Genomic DNA, 17505 nt, shown 5'->3' on the forward strand with positions numbered 1-17505 from the left:
TTCTGCTACAGGCCTACATACAGCCCCTCTCCCCAAGCTCTGCTACAGACCTACATACAGCCCCTCTCCCCAGACTCTGCTACAGACCTACATACAGCCCCTCTCCCCAGGTTCTGCTACAGACCTACATATAGCCCCTCTCCCCAGACTCTGCTACAGGCCTACATACAGCCCCTCTCCCCAGACTCTGCTACAGGCCTACATACAGCTCCACTCCCCAGACTCTGCTACAGGCCTACATACAGCTCCACTCCCCAGACTCTGCTACAGGCCTACATACAGCTCCACTCCCCAGACTCTGCTACAGGCCTACATACAGCTCCTCTCCCCAGACTCTGCTACAGGCCTACATACAGCCCCTCTCCCCAGACTCTGCTACAGGCCTACATACAGCCCCTCTCCCCAGGCTCTGCTACAGGCCTACATACAGCCCCTCTCCCCAGACTCTGCTACAGGCCTACATACAGCTCCACTCCCCAGACTCTGCTACAGACCTACATACAGCCCCTCTCCCCAGACTCTGCTACAGACCTACATACAGCCCCTCTCCCCAGGCTCTGCTACAGGCCTACACACAGCCCCTCTCCCCAGGTTCTGCTACAGGCCTACATACAGCCCCTCTCCCCAGGCTCTGCTACAGACCTACATACAGCCCCTCTCCCCAGGCTCTGCTACAGGCCTACATACAGCCCCTCTCCCCAGGTTCTGCTACAAGCCTACATCAAATGAAAATCAAATCGCATTTTATTTGTCACATGCGCCGAATACAACCTTACTGTGAAATGCTTACAAGCCCTTAACCAACAATGCAGTTCAAGAAATAGTTAAGAAAATATTTACTTAATAAACTAAAGCAAAAAAATATATAAAAATCAAAAAGTATTACAAGAAAATTACATAACAATAATGAGGTTATATACAGGGGGTACCGGTACTGAGTCAATGTGCGGGGGTATAGGTTAGTCGAGGTAATTTGTAAAGTGGCTATGCATAGATAATAAACAGCGAGTAGCAGCAGTTTAAAGACAAAGGGGGGGGGGGGAAGTCAATGTAATTAGTCCAGGTGGCCATTTGATTAGTTGTTCAGCAGTCTTATTGCTTGGGGGGGGGTAGAAGCTGTCAAGGAGTCTTTTGGACCTAGACTTGGCGCTCCGGTACCGCTTGCCGTGCGGTAGCAGAGAGAACAGTCTATGACTTGGGTGACTGGAGTCTCTTTTATGGGCTTTCCTCTGACACCACCTATTCTAAAGGTCCTGGATGGCAGGAAGCTTGGCCCCAGTGATGTACTGGGCCGTTCGCACTACCCTCTGTAGCGCCATGCCGAGCAGTTGCCATACCAGGCGGTGATGCAACCGCTCACGATGCTCTCGATGGTGTAGCTGTAGAACATTTTGAGGATCTGGGGACCCATGCCAAATCTTTTCAGTCTCCTGAGGGGGGAAAAGGTTTTGTCGTGCCCTCTTCACGACTGTCTTGGTATGTTTGGACCATGATAGTTCGTTGGTGATGTGGACACCAAGAAACTCTCGACCCGACCACCACAGCCCCGTTGATGTTAATGGGGGCCTGTTCGGCCCGCCTTTTCCTGTAGTCCACGATCAACTCCTTTGTCTTGCGCACATTGAGGGAGAGGTTGTTGTCCTAGCACAACACTGCCAGATCGGGCCTAGCACAGTTGTGTCGTCAGCAAACTTAATGATAGTGTTGGAGTCATGTTTGGCCACGCAGTCATGGGTGAACAGGGAATACAAGAGGAGACTAAGTACACACCCCTGAGGGGCCCCAGTGTCAAGGATCAGCGTGGCAGACTACTCTTAACACCTGGGGTCGACCCGTCAGGAAGTCCAGGATCCAGTTGCAGAGGGAGGTGTTTAGTCCCAGAGTCCTTAGCTTAGTGATGAGCTTCGTGGGCACGGGTGTTGAACGCTGAGCTGTAGTCTTTGAACAGCATTCTCACATAGGTGTTACTTTTGTCCAGGTGAGAAAGGGTGGTGTGGAGTGCGATTGAGATTGCGTCATCTGTGGATCTGTTGGGGCGGTATGTGAATTGGAGTGGGTCTACGGTGTCCGGGAGGATGCTGTTTATGTGAGCCATGACCAGCCTTTCAAAGCACTTCATGGCTACCGACGTGAGTGGCACGGGCTGTAATCGGTTAGGCAGGTTACCTTCGCTTCCTTGGGCACAGGGACTATGGTGGGCTGCTTGAAACATGTAGGTATTACAGACTCGATCATGAAGAGGTTGAAAATGTCAGTGAAGACACTTGCCAGTTGGTCTGCGCATGTGTTGAGTAAACGTCCTGGTAATCCGTCTGGTGCAGCGGCTTTGTGAATGTTGACCTGTTTAAAGGTTTTGTTCACATCAGCTACCGAGAGCGTTATCACACAGTCATCTAGAACAGCTGAAGCATGCAGGAGAGCACCAGTGTTGCTTGCCTCGACGCGAGCATAAAAGGCATTTAGCTCGCCTGGTAGGCTCGCGTCACTGGGCAGCTCGCGTCTGGGTGTCCCTTTTGTAGTCCGTACTAGTTTTCAAGCCCTGCCACATCCGATGAGCGTCAGAGCCGGGCTAGTAGGATTCAAAGCGTCAATACAGGTTTAAGATTGCTTGTTTGATGGTTCGTCTGAGGGCATAGCGGGATTTCTTATAAGTGTCCGGATTAGTCTCCCGCTCCTTGAAAGCGGCAGCTCTAGCCTTTAGCTCGATGCGGATGTTGCCTGTAATCCATGGCTTCTGATTGAGATATGTACGTACAGTCACTGTGGGGGCGACGTCATCGATGCACTTATTTATGAAGCAGATGACTGAGATAGTGTATTCCTCAATGCCGTTGGATGAATCCCGGAACATATTCCAGTCTGTGCTAGCAAAACAGTCCTATAGTGTAGCATCCGCGTCATCTACCCGCTTCCGTATTGAGCGAGTCACTGGTACTTCCTGCTTTAGTTTTTGCTTGTACGCAGGAATCAGGAGGATAGAATTATGGTCAGATTTGCCAAATGGAGAGCTTTGTATGCATCTCTGTGTGGAGTAAAGGTGGTATAGGATTTTGTAAAACTGATTTGTTTGCCTGCATTTAAGTCCCCGGCCACTAGGAGCGCCGCTTCTGGGTGAGCATTTTCTTCTTTGCTTATGGCCTTAGTTGGTTGAGAGCGGTCTTAGTGCCAGCTTCATTCTGTAGTGGTAAATAGACAGCTACGAATAATATAGATGAGAACTCTCTTGGTACATAGTCTGGTCGACAGCTTTTCATAAGGTACTCTACCTCAAGGTGAGCAATACCTCAAGACTTATTTAATATTAGACATCGTGCACCAGCTGTTATTGACAAATAGACACACACCCCAACCCCTCGTTTTACCAGAGGTGGCGTCTGTTCTGCCGGTGCATGGAAATCCCTGCCAGCTCTATATTGTCCGTTTCTTCGTTCAGCCCCATTTCGGTGAAACATAAGATGTTACAGTTTTTAATGTCACGTTGGTAGGATAATCTTAATGGTAGGTCATTAGTTTTATTTTCTAACGATTGCACGTTAGCAAGAAGAATGGAAGGCATTGGGAGTTTACTCGCTCGCCTACGGATTCTCAGAAGGATCCCCGATCTGCGTCCCCTTTTCCGGCGTCTTCTTCACGCAAAAGGCGTGTATCTGGGCCTGTTCCAGTGAAAGCAGGATATCCTTCTCGTTAAAGGAAAAAGTTTATTCTAGTCTGCGGTGGGTAATCGCTTTTCTGATATCATGAAGTTATTTTCGGTCATAAGGGATGGTAGCAGCAACATTATGTACACAATAAGTTAAAAAAATAACAAAATTGCACAATTGGTTGGGAGAATGTAAAACGTTAGCCTTGTTCTTCGGCGCCATCTTTACTTTTCGCGGCCTAAACCTGGAGTTGACCTATTTACATGATATTGAACATCAACTCCAACAATAGGCTCGATTAGAATAAGTCAAAGCCCATGGAAAAGCAATAACTAGCTAACTTCCCTCACTAGGAGAGTAATTTACATTTTTGTCGTTTAGCAGATGCTCTTATCCAGAGCGACTTACAGTAGTGAGTGCATACATCTTCGTACTTGTCTACTGTGGGAAGGAACCCACGCCCCTGTTGTTGCAAGCTCCATGCTCTACCAACTGGGCCACACAGGACAACTGTGGATTGGATCCCACACAACAGGGGTTCCCCATCCAGTGTGTGTGTGTACAGTTGAAGTCGGAAGTTTACATACACTTACACATTTTTCAACCAGTCCACAAATTTCTTGTTAACAAACTATAGTTTTGGCAAGTTGGTTAGGATATCTACTTTGTGCATGACAGAAGTAATTTTTCCAACAATTATTTTCTGTATCACAATTCCAGTGGGTCAGAAGTTTACATACACTAAGTTGACTGTGCCTTTAAACAACTTCCAGAAAATGATGACATGGCTTTAGAAGCTTCTGATAGGCTAATTGACACAATTTGAGTCAATTGGAGGTGTACCTGTGGATGTATTTCAAGGCCTACCTTCACACTCAGTGCCTCTGCTTGACATCATGGGAAAATCAAAAGAAATCAGCCAAGACCTGGGAGAAATTTCCAAACGCCTGAAGGTACCACGTTAATCTGTAAAAAGGTACAGTAGCACTGTGAAAGCTGTACAAAAAAGTCTGCAAACATGCAATCACCAGCCACAAACAATGTGTTTTTAATTCCAGGAACCTACAGTGCTGGCCAGAAAAAATACATAAAAAAATAAAGCTAGCTAGCTCATGGATGCAAACAATGTTCTTCCCCAAAAACATAGCAAAGCGACAATCTGTTTCAGTAGCTACTGTTAGCTAGTTAACTATATATTTAGGTGTCATCTAAATGAACCCTAATTTATAAGACATTTCTTATTTAAATTAATGGTGGTCGGACCCATCTATGTGAAGCTAGCCATAATAAGGATTAGCCACAACAGTGGACTTTGCGGTTAGCCTTCAAAATAGAAAGTATAGCATAATTATATTATTTGTATTCATTTGCATAACTGTCAATGTTATACTTTTATTTTGAAGGCAACCCGCAAATTCCACTATTGTGCCTAATCCTAGCATCACAACACATAACACGGTCCTGTCGAGCATCACTAGCCAGATGAAGCTAACTGGTTTCACAGTGCTACTGATAGTAGTGGTGGTGCTTGGCTTGGACGCGCAAATTCAGAACACACAACATTCTATAATAGAATTGTGTTATTTGACGTGTCAAATTAAAAGCTTATTTACTGCTTCAAATAGTGTTATTTGACGTGTATCTTTTTTGACACGCAAAGAGCCAAACGGCGTTCCATAGTATGTCGTGATGCTAATAGCAGTGACGCTATTACTGTGTAACTCCGGTAGGGCAACATCTGAAAAATAGCGCACTTGGTAGTGTGCACCGGTGCTCGACCAGTAGGCAAAAGCCAACATCACCCACGACAGAGAACGGTTGATTGTCAAGGGCAATGAATTTCATTATCTTGGCGTTAATGGATTTCACCCCTGAGTTGTCTCGCTGAAGTTTTCTTACTCTTTCAAATGACTGCTCAACTTGTTGACTGCTCGATCCACACAGCAGACATTGTGGGCTAGGTTAGGAATGCTGTGTTGCATGTGTAGCGCAACATTTTCCGTGGTATCATTACGTTATATAGATATACACAGCAGTTTTGACATTGGTTTTGCACCCAACTAGATGTCGGGCCGATACCGATGTTGCCATTTTTAACTAATATCATCCGATTCCGATATATTCACCAATTTTTATTTTTTTTGTTCATCCCTAGTAAGATAAGTTGTATGCTTCCCCAAACTTGAAACTCACACACTGCCAATTTAAGTCTTCATAAAAAACATTGAGGCAATTACCGTAATTGCTGGACTATTAAGCGCACCTGAATATAAGCCGCACCCACTGAATTAAAAAAAATATGTATTTTGTACATAAATAAGCCGCACATGTCTATAAGCCGCAGGTGCCTACCGGTACATTGAAACAAATGAACTTTACACAGCCTTTAAAGGAAACACGGCTTGTAACAAAAATAAATAGGCTTTAACGAAACACGGCTTGTAACAAAAAAAAAAAAAATAGCAGTAAACAGTAGCCTACCAAGAAAGTCATTGGTCACTATCTTCCTCCTGTGCACTGAAACCACTGAAGTCATCTCCTTTGGTGTCGGAGTTGAATAGCCTCAGAATTGCTTCATCCGATGTTGGATCGTTTTCATTGTCGCTCTCGTCACTTTCATCCGGAGGCAAATTCCCCGCTGAGCTCATGCTGCCCTCTTCAACACGCAGCAGTCCAGCCTTTCGAAACCCGTTGATGATAGTGGATTTATTTTTTTATTTTTTGACAATGCTCCACGCTGTCAGGACCCACTGGCAGACTTGACCATAAGTTGCTCTTCGCGTTTTAGTGAAGGATTTCTCCCCACTTGTCATCCAAGCCTCATTTTTTAGTTCGGGCCATCTGCTTTTCTTTCCTCTGAAAGCTTTTATTGTCTTTTTGCACTCAGTTTCTCACGCTGCTGTTTCCAACGTCTTATCATCGACTCATTAAGGCCAAGCTCCCGTGCAGCAGCTCTATTTCCTGTTCCAACAGCCAGATCGATCGCCTTCAAATTGAAAGCTGCATCATATGCATTTCTGTAACGGTCGGCGTAATCAGATGCAGCTGTAAATCGTTGTCCCTGATTGAGAATCATACTTTTTGTATCTCGTGTTGTATCTCGTGTCTGTATTCGGGTCGTTTCTCTTTTGTCATTTTGTTTCGTTAGTGTTCCGTTTATTTGTTTAATAAATAATCATGGACACAAACCACTCCGCATATTGGTCTGATCCTTGACCAACCAAATAAATACAAGAAAAAGGAAAAACAGGTCAGGAACGTGACAATTTCTCTGTGTCTTTGCCATGATGAGGGTGACAAAATGACTACCGTAATCAGAATTATGGGAAGTTTGAGCGCGCTCGATTTACGTCACATTATGTGACGGTGCTCAGTTTTTTGGCGGGCATGAATCTTGTGAAAGCGGGAAAAATCCATAAATTAGCCGCGTCATTGTATAAACCGCAAGGTTCAAAGCGTGGGAAAAAGTAGCGGCTTATAGTCCAGAAATTACGGTATTTTATAGTCAGATTTTCAAGCAAGGTAAGACATGCCTCATAAAGTAAAGTATTCAGGGTTCAAACAATTAAGCATGTTTTCAAAATGCATACTGCCTCCAGCTCACAGTGTAAAGTGGTGTGGGATAGCATTTTATATCATACCCCAAGTCATGCTAACCTCCCACCATTACAATAACAGGGTAGGTTAGTATTTTATATCATACCCCAAGACATGCTAACCGCTCACCATTACAATAACAGGGGAGGTTAGTATTTTATATCATACCCCAAGACATGCTAACCGCTCACCATTACAATAACAGGGTAGATTAGTATTTTTTATCATACCCCCAAGACATGCTAACCTGCTCTATATTCACATTGTTCTGTCATTACAAATAACAAAATATGAACCAAATGCATTATAAAGACTCATGTAAATACTGTTCAGACAGTGTACCAGGCCACACAGGTTCAAAGCCACTATATTGTCTGTCCTTACTACTCCTGTCTCAGCTAAATCACTGTGACGACAGGAGCCTGCCTGGTCAGTAGTCCTGTACTGCCAGCTTCAATCACTCAACAAAACAACAGGCAGTCAGTTTCACAAACCTGAAATTCTAACTTGGTAACAGATACCACAGAGGCAGCGAAACTGCTTACACGTGTATATTCATGACATTGGACTACACCCAGCTGAATTAGCCTCTATTGTTTTATTGACAAACACTGAGGCTTAAAATAGAAGTGTGTGTGTGTGCATTTTGTGCTTTAAAAAATATATGTATCAGGCTTGTTTTATTATAGTTGCTTAAAAACTGAGCAGGAATCTCTGTGGTTTCGTTTTTTAGAGATCATCTATAGCTAGGCTATTACCCTGCTCCTTCAGAAGAGCCTGCCTGGTGCCCCAGACAGTCTCCTCCTCTGCCTTGAGGGGAGAAAGACTCCCAAGGGAGAGCAACAACAACAAGATCATGGCTGCTCTCCAGCCCTCAATTACTAATTAAAGTCTCCCTGCTGCTGAGTCTAATTGTGTGTTTATGTCAAAGCCTGATCCTTCTTGACTAAACAATGAAAATACTGTGTTGCAGACTGAGAGGCTCCTTGGACCCTGTGTCTGTACTGTATCGCTGCTACAGACGGGAGTCTTAATGGCCACTGCTCTGTCGCTCTCTCTCTCTCTTACACACACACACCCTCTTTGATGAATGCTTGTAGAAGCACAATCGGCTCAAAAACCTTTAAAGTTACTGTAACGCCTCAAGGCCTCACATTCAACACATAGAGCTACAGTACTGGCCACAGGCCCAGGCGTCACCCCTGGCCACAGGCCCAGGCGTCACCCCTGGCCACAGGCCCAGGCGTCACCCCTGGCCACAGGCCCAGGCGTCACCCCTGGCCACAGGCCCAGGCGTCACCCCTGGCCACAGGCCCAGGCGTCACCCCTGGCCACAGGCCCAGGCGTCACCCCTGCAGCACACTGTCTTGAGACAGTAGCCCCTTGCTGTCATTTAACTTGAGCATGAAGGTCTCATCAACTGTCTTAATAATAGTCTCTTCTCTTTTCCCTTCTCTCTCTGCAGTGATCCCTATGTCAAGCTGTCGCTCTACGTTGCGGATGAGAACAGAGAGCTTGCCTTAGTCCAGACTAAAACCATTAAAAAGGTAACCCCTGGGGACAATAATGTTTGATTTATCAATTGATCAGGAAGTCTGTTTGTCTGTAATTTATTATCTAATCCTCTGGTGTTTCCTTCTTGTGTCCTGTGGTTTTTAAACAACAACAATATGAGTTAATTTTTTACATTTTTTTTATTGTTGATGAATCTGAGCCGAGAAAGTGTTTCCTGTTTGCTGTTTACACTACTGAGCAATGTGAATAGTGTTGTATAAAACCCAGTTAGAGGGAGGATGATGACCAGCTGGAGACGACCCCAGAACACGACTGTAGTCGGACGTGAACACCTTTCCCCAATATTAAGGCTATGTGGGTGAACTCCCTTACCACCAGAGGGAGCTGTTTCATACAGTTCAGCATATCAAGTTAATTATACACACAATCTAAGGGACCTCTTGAGGGTATTTTGGAAGCCCTGTTTCAGGATTCTTAGTATTGTCGTGCTCTAGGCCTAACCTAATTTAACAGGATTTGTGGAAGAAATTAGCTATAAATAGCATAGAGGTGCTCGCACTGGAGTTTGCTTCAAATCAAATCAAATGTATTTATATAGCCCTTCTTACATCAGCTGATATCTCAAAGTGCTGTACAGAAACCTAGCCTAAAACCCCAAACAGCAAGCAATGCAGGTGTAGAAGCACGGTGGCTAGGAAAATCTCTCTAGAAAGGCCAAAACCTAGGAAAAAACCTAGAGGAACCAGGCTATGAGGGGTGGCCAGTCCTCTTCTGGCTGTGCCGGGTGGAGATTATAACAGAACATGGCTAGAACACGGATGCCACATTATTATTCCCAACCACCATCGTCTCCCTCTCTGGGTAAATCTCCTGTGATGACGGCAAGAGAGACTCTTATCCCCTTCCTGGAGACAGCCAGCCTCCCTAGCCCTCCCATGAAGTCAGCCGTATGCTGTCCATGGCCCTGGCTGGGATATAAATAGCTGACAATGTGCTGCTATGTGGAGCAGAAGACCCTTTTATTTCATAGTCACTCCGGGTTTATGGTTTATGAAGGTGTGCTGCTGGCGCAGTCAAAGCATTGTGCACCTGTGCCTCGTGGCAATATAAGGCTAATTCTGGGATGGTATTCATAAAACGTCTCTGAGAAGGATTTGCTGATCTAGGATCAGGTCCATCTTGTCCATTATGATCTTAATGCCCAAACTGATACTAGATCAGACAATGTATGAGATGGGGCCCAGGATTGGTTGTAAACTCTCCTAAGAAACAGGTCAAAGATTCTCCCTGACAGCGATGGCTGTATCACATTATCAGTGACGTTCTGCTAATATCAGATACCACATAGACGGTTTCTCTTTGCTCAAGCAACAAGGTGGCCCAGGACTGGATCCATCTCTTAACATATTTTGGAGTGGTTCTCCTGTTTGGCACAGAACCTTTTTCCTAATAGATTTGTATGATGTGTCTTCTCAGTCTAAGAGGCGGTAGAGATCTCCATGGTGGAAGAGTGTATCACCTGATGTCACAAAGAAGTTATTTTAACAGACATGTTACTTCATCAATGATGGAACATGTAGCTTAATCAGACTACCTTGTAAAATTGACCTTGTGGTGTTCCTAAACTTCATTGACATTCTGGTGTTTCTCTTATTTTAATAACCGGAGGTATTTTAATGAGTCTTCTCACTTAGTTTACAGACTGATTTTAAAGAAAGTGTAGGCTATTTGTTTCACAGCATGCAGCAAACAAACCCAACTGACTAGCCTCACTGAACTTGTTTATCTATTCTTTTCTTTCAGACTCTAAATCCCAAATGGAACGAGGAGTTCTATTTCAGAGTGAGTTTCTTTACATTTACAGTGCCTTGCAAAAGTATTCAGACCCCTTGGATTTCTTCACATTTTGTTATACAAAGTTGGATTAAAATGTATTTAATTGTAATTTTTTGTTAACATTCTACAGAAAATACTCTGTCAAATTGGAAGAAATTTGAGCATAAAAATATATATATATATCCATCAAATGTCATAAATATAGTCGTAGTAGTTGCATAAATATTTAGCTCCCTGAGTCCATACATGTTAACAACACATTCTTGACGGAGCATGAGGAACTTTCGAAAGAATAATGGGCAAATGTTGCACAATCCCAGGGTGCAAAGCTCTTCGAGACTTACTCAGAAACACTCACAGCTGTAATCGCTGCCAAATGTGCATCTACGAAGTATAGACTCAGGGCTGTGATTTACTTATGTAAATGATATTTCTGTATTTCATTTTCAATAAATTTGAAAACATTTCTAAGAACATGTTTTAATTTGTTCATTGTGGGGTATTTTGTGTAGATGGGTGAGCTGTCATTATTTTATGTTTTATTCCATTTTCTAATCAGTCTGTAACGCAAAAGATGGAATAAGTCTCTAGGGGTATGAATACTTTCTGAAGGCACTGTATGTAAACACATTATACCCGTCATTATCCTTCTCCATTTTTGTTCAAGGGTTTGGTGCTGCTACACCCCCATTTTATTGCCATTCAACACTACTATGGAAAACTTCCAGCCCTCAAACTATGTCATCAAATGGACCAATTGCATTGTTTACAAGCCCATCCACACATATGGGATTCATCCAGCTGGCTATTCTTAGAGGAATAATTGTTCATTCCGTGCTAGTGTTAGCAATTACTTTTAGGCCTAGTGTTAGCGATTACATTCAGGCCTAGTGTTAGCGATCACGTTCAGGCCTAGTGTTAGCGATCACGTTCAGGCCTAGTGTTAGCGATCACGTTCAGGCCTAGTGTTAGCGATCACGTTCAGGCCTAGTGTTAGCGATCACGTTCAGGCCTAGTGTTAGCGATCACGTTCAGGCCTAGTGTTAGCGATCACGTTCAGGCCTAGTGTTAGCGATCACGTTCAGGCCTAGTGTTAGCGATCACGTTCAGGCCTAGTGTTAGCGATCACGTTCAGGCCTAGTGTTAGCGATCACGTTCAGGCCTAGTGTTAGCAATCACGTTCAGGCCTAGTGTTAGCAATCACGTTCAGGCCTAGTGTTAGCAATCACGTTCAGGCCTAGTGTTAGCAATCACGTTCAGGCCTAGTGTTAGCAATCACGTTCAGGCCTAGTGTTAGCAATCACGTTCAGGCCTAGTGTTAGCAATCACGTTCAGGCCTAGTGTTAGCAATCACGTTCAGGCCTAGTGTTAGCAATCACGTTCAGGCCTAGTGTTAGCAATCACGTTCAGGCCTAGTGTTAGCAATCACGTTCAGGCCTAGTGTTAGCAATCACGTTCAGGCCTAGTGTTAGCAATCACGTTCAGGCCTAGTGTTAGCAATCACGTTCAGGCCTAGTGTTAGCAATCACGTTCAGGCCTAGTGTTAGCAATCACGTTCAGGCCTAGTGTTAGCAATCACGTTCAGGCCTAGTGTTAGCAATCACGTTCAGGCCTAGTGTTAGCAATCACGTTCAGGCCTAGTGTTAGCAATCACGTTCAGGCCTAGTGTTAGCAATCACGTTCAGGCCTAGTGTTAGCAATCACGTTCAGGCCTAGTGTTAGCAATCACGTTCAGGCCTAGTGTTAGCAATCACGTTCAGGCCTAGTGTTAGCAATCACGTTCAGCTGTAGCCTAGTGTTAGCGATTACGTTCAGGGCTAGTGTTAGCCAGTTAGCGATTAGAGATGGAGACTGACACTCAACAGAGCATCCTGAGGTTTGGCAGCCGGATGCTATTGTGACACACGGGCTAAAAACCAGAGTTAAACTGAAATCGAGGTATGATATCTTATCTCTAAGGCCGTGTCTAGCCTTGACAGTTCATGGAGTTCTGATCATGGAGTTCTGATCATGGAGTTCTGATCATGGAGTTCTGATCAGGGAGTTCTGATCAGGGAGTTCTGATCAGGGAGTTCTGATCAGGGAGTTCTGTACGCGTAATGCTTCTACACCTACATTTAAATGTCTACCGTATCCACATTGTGTCCGGATTCTATTTTCCTGCGCTACAGTCAACTGCCAGTATGGATTCTGCAAACGGTGGAACAGGCTAAATCTGATAACACAACAACCACTTAATGATGGTATTAGCCAACTACTGTAGCTATCTAGCCAGCTAACCTCTGTCACTAGCCAGCAAAGTTTAAAAGAATTGCCAACAGGTTAGCATAACTTTAACCAAACCCCCCAAAAATTCTTAACATGTTAGCTGGCTAGCATTTATGAAGCCAGCAAAATCATTCCTCACACGCCAGGAAAATATTCCCCCCCCCTGAAAAAAAGGGTGCCTCTCGCTCCCAAAAACACACATTTCTGGAGACTTGTGGGTGAAGTGCTGCTGACGTCACCCACTGTTTTCCCTTTCGGTGGCCTGGTTGTGTCCAGACTGAGGAGAAATCCGCATTCAAAGCATCCCTGACCACCTCCTGACGTGAACAGCCAGATCTGATCACAATCTGACTACAATGCGACTTCAGTGCATCTAGGAATGTCTTTTCAATGCGATATTTGTATTCTGATAGAAGTATTATTATTATTTTTTTTATATACACTTTTTCCCCCTTCACTTTTTCTCCCCAGTTTTGTGGTATCCAATTGGTAGTTAGTCTTGTCCCATCACTGCAACTCCTGTACTGACTTGGGAGAGGTGAAGGTCGAGATCCATGCTTCCTCCGAAACACGACCCCTGCCAAGCGGCTCTGCTTCTTAACACAATGCTCACTTAACCCGGAAGCCAGCCGCACCAATGTGTCGGAGAAAACACTGTACACTTGGCTATCGTGTCAGCATGCATTGCGCCCGGCCTGCCATCGGCGTCGCTAGAGCGCGGTGTGTCAAGGACAATCCGGCCGACAAAACCCTCAACCCGGACGACGCTGGGCCAATTGTGTGCCGCCTCATGGGTCTCCCGATCGCGGCTGGCTGCGTCACAGCCTGGGATCAAACCAGGATCTGTAGTGAAGCAGCTAGCACCGCGATGCATTGCCTTAGACCGCTGCACCAATCGGGAGGCCCCTGATGGCGGAAGTTGCATTTAAGTGTCAAGTGTAGACACAGCTTTCTCTATTATTGTCCTTTTTTTTAACGACCCCATATCCTATATTTTCTACCTGCTAGATATGCTAATTCATTGTGTGTGTGTAAAGCTTTTATGCAATACTTTTTGTGTATGAAGCAAGCAGCTATTTTCTAGACTGTACATTTATTATAGGACTGCAGTAAAAGTGTCCCTTCTGTCATCACAGGTTTGTCCTCTGAACCACAGACTACTCTTTGAGGTGTTTGATGAAAACAGATTGGTAAGATTCAGTTTTTGTGAAATTATTATATTCTGAATGATGATTATATTTCAAAAGTTCTTCCCTGCATTCTATCGTTTTCTCTTTTTGTCTGTACAATTTGAAATGTACTTTTGATCCCAAAAATATCCTCTTTCTACGTAACAGAAATTCTTATTTTCAGATGTTCTGTTGTATTTAATACACACATTTGTTGTATGACAGTTGTACATTGTTCTTGATGACAATATGATAGTGTGTTGCCATGCAAATCCTCTAACTATCACTAACAACATCTAATGAATTTGTTGTATTCAATGCTCTCTTTCTCTCTCTGTCAACAGAAGGTAATTTCTGATTCTCTTGTTGTGCAATGTCGTCTGCAATCCCACTTCAAATGACATACGTAGCCTATTATCTGTGTGTTTAGGAGAAAATGCCTGTTCTTAGGGATAATATAATTGGCACATTGTTCCTGTTTGAGTTCTTGGAGAACACATGATCAGGGCCCTAATTTCTAAAGTATCTCACAGTAAGAGTTTTGATCTACTAGGATCAGTTTAGCCTTTTCATTTTTTTGTATTTTTTTTTGTACATATACAAACGTAAACTTGTACATATACATATGAACAACAAGTTACAGACACACACAAACTATGACTACATCTCATCTGCACTGACCCGCATGCTCACACCTCCATCCCTAGTGCCTGGTCACACCTCCATCCCTAGTACCTGGTCACACCTCCATCCCTAGTACCTGGTCACACCTCCATCCCTAGTGCCTGGTCACACCTCCATCCCTAGTGCCTGGTCACACCTCCATCCCTAGTGCCTGGTCACACCTCCATCCCTAGTGCCTGGTCACGCCTCCATCCCTAGCGCCTGGTCACACCTCCATCCCTAGTACCTGGTCACACCCCCATCCCTAGTGCCTGGTCACACCTCCATCCTTAGTACCTGGTCACACCTCCATCCCTAGTGCCTGGTCACGCCTCCATCCCTAGCACCTGGTCACACCTCCATCCCTAGCGCCTGGTCACACCTCCATCCCTAGTGCCTGGTCACACCTCCATCCTTAGTACCTGGTCACACCTCCATCCCTAGTACCTGGTCACACCTCCATCCCTAGTGCCTGGTCACACCTCCATCCCTAGTGCCTGGTCACACCTCCATCCCTAGTGCCTGGTCACACCTCCATCCCTAGTGCCTGGTCACACCTCCATCCCTAGTGCCTGGTCACACCTCCATCCCTAGTGCCTGGTCACACCTCCATCCTTAGTACCTGGTCACACCTCCATCCCTAGTGCCTGGTCACACCTCCATCCCTAGTGCCTGGTCACACCTCCATCCCTAGTGCCTAGTCACACCTCCATCCCTAGTGCCTAGTCACACCTCCATCCCTAGTGCCTGGTCACACCTCCATCCCTAGTGCCTGGTCACACCTCCATCCCTAGTGCCTGGTCACACCTCCATCCCTAGTGCCTGGTCACACCTCCATCCCTAGTACCTGGTCACACCTCCATCCCTAGTACCTGGTCACACCTCCATCCCTAGTGCCTGGTCACACCTCCATCCCTATTACCTGGTCACACCTCCATCCCTATTACCTGGTCACACCTCCATCCTTAGTACCTGGTCACACCTCCATCCCTAGTACCTGGTCACACCTCTATCCCTAGTACCTGGTCACACCTCCATCCTTAGTACCTGGTCACACCTCCATCCTTAGTACCTGGTCACACCTCCATCCCTAGTGCCTGGTCACACCTCCATCCCTATTACCTGGTCACACCTCCATCCCTATTACCTGGTCACACCTCCATCCTTAGTACCTGGTCACACCTCCATCCCTAGTACCTGGTCACACCGCCATCCCTAGTACCTGGTCACACCTCCATCCCTAGTACCTGGTCACACCTCCATCCCTAGTACCTGGTCACACCTCCATCCCTAGTGCCTAGTCACACCTCCATCCCTAGTGCCTAGTCACACCTCCATCCCTAGTGCCTGGTCACACCTCCATCCCTAGTGCCTGGTCACACCTCCATCCCTAGTGCCTGGTCACACCTCCATCCCTAGTACCTGGTCACACCTCCATCCCTAGTGCCTGGTCACACCTCCATCCCTAGTACCTGGTCACACCTCCATCCCTAGTGCCTAGTCACACCTCCATCCCTAGTACCTGGTCACACCTCCATCCCTAGTGCCTAGTCACACCTCCATCCCTAGTGCCTGGTCACACCTCCATCCCTAGTGCCTGGTCACACCTCCATCCCTAGTGCCTGGTCACACCTCCATCCCTAGTGCCTGGTCACACCTCCATCCCTAGTACCTGGTCACACCTCCATCCCTAGTGCCTGGTCACACCTCCATCCCTATTACCTGGTCACACCTCCATCCCTATTACCTGGTCACACCTCCATCCTTAGTACCTGGTCACACCTCCATCCCTAGTACCTGGTCACACCTCCATCCCTAGTGCCTGGTCACACCTCCATCCCTAGTACCTGGTCACACCTCCATCCCTAGTGCCTGGTCACACCTCCATCCCTATTACCTGGTCACACCTCCATCCCTATTACCTGGTCACACCTCCATCCTTAGTACCTGGTCACACCTCCATCCCTAGTACCTGGTCACACCTCCATCCCTAGTACCTGGTCACACCTCCATCCCTAGTGCCTGGTCACACCTCCATCCCTAGTGCCTGGTCACACCTCCATCCCTAGTACCTGGTCACACCTCCATCCCTAGTGCCTGGTCACACCTCCATCCCTAGTGCCTGGTCACACCTCCATCCCTAGTGCCTGGTCACACCTCCATCCCTAGTGCCTGGTCACACCTCCATCCCTAGTGCCTGGTCACACCTCCATCCCTAGTGCCTGGTCACACCTCCATCCCTAGTGCCTGGTCACACCTCCATCCCTAGTGCCTGGTCACACCTCCATCCCTAGTGCCTGGTCACACCTCCATCCCTAGTGCCTGGTCACACCTCCATCCCTAGTGCCTGGTCACACCTCCATCCCTAGTGCCTGGTCACACCTCCATCCCTAGTACCTGGTCACACCTCCATCCCTAGTACCTGGTCACACCTCCATCCCTAGTGCCTGGTCACACCTCCATCCCTAGTGCCTGGTCACACCTCCATCCCTAGTGCCTGGTCACACCTCCATCCCTAGTGCCTGGTCACACCTCCATCCCTAGTGCCTGGTCACACCCCCATCCCTTGTGCTTGGCATTATTGTTTGTCACTTGTCCTTAAATTCTATTAGTTGTTTTTCTCGGTCACCCTGTCTTGAAATATGCAGACAGATTAAAAATACGTTTACATTGTAATACTTCTGACAGCCAACTTTCTAGCTCTGCCCACAACCTCTGGACTTCATAGCATTCCCAGAAAGCATGGATTATTGAGTCATTATTAGTTTTACACTTAAGACATTACTGCCATTGTGCTGTAGAATTTGTCAATTTTG

General features: G+C 46.0%; 1 protein-coding gene across 6 annotated transcripts in view; it reads left to right on the forward strand.

The window, feature by feature from the left end:
* nedd4l (NEDD4 like E3 ubiquitin protein ligase) overlaps positions 1 to 17505 on the forward strand; it is a 118886-nt gene that overhangs the window by 13889 nt on the left and 87492 nt on the right. For all 6 annotated transcript variants that reach the window (XM_055864131.1, XM_055864137.1, XM_055864193.1 and 3 more), the window contains exons 3-5: positions 8704 to 8785; positions 10557 to 10595; positions 13994 to 14047. In XM_055864131.1, the coding sequence (XP_055720106.1) occupies positions 8704 to 8785; positions 10557 to 10595; positions 13994 to 14047 (175 nt within the window). The remainder of the gene's footprint in view (positions 1 to 8703; positions 8786 to 10556; positions 10596 to 13993; positions 14048 to 17505) is intronic.

Source organism: Salvelinus fontinalis, chromosome 2, assembly GCF_029448725.1.
Source record: "Salvelinus fontinalis isolate EN_2023a chromosome 2, ASM2944872v1, whole genome shotgun sequence".
In the NCBI taxonomy this organism is placed as follows: domain Eukaryota; kingdom Metazoa; phylum Chordata; class Actinopteri; order Salmoniformes; family Salmonidae; genus Salvelinus; species Salvelinus fontinalis.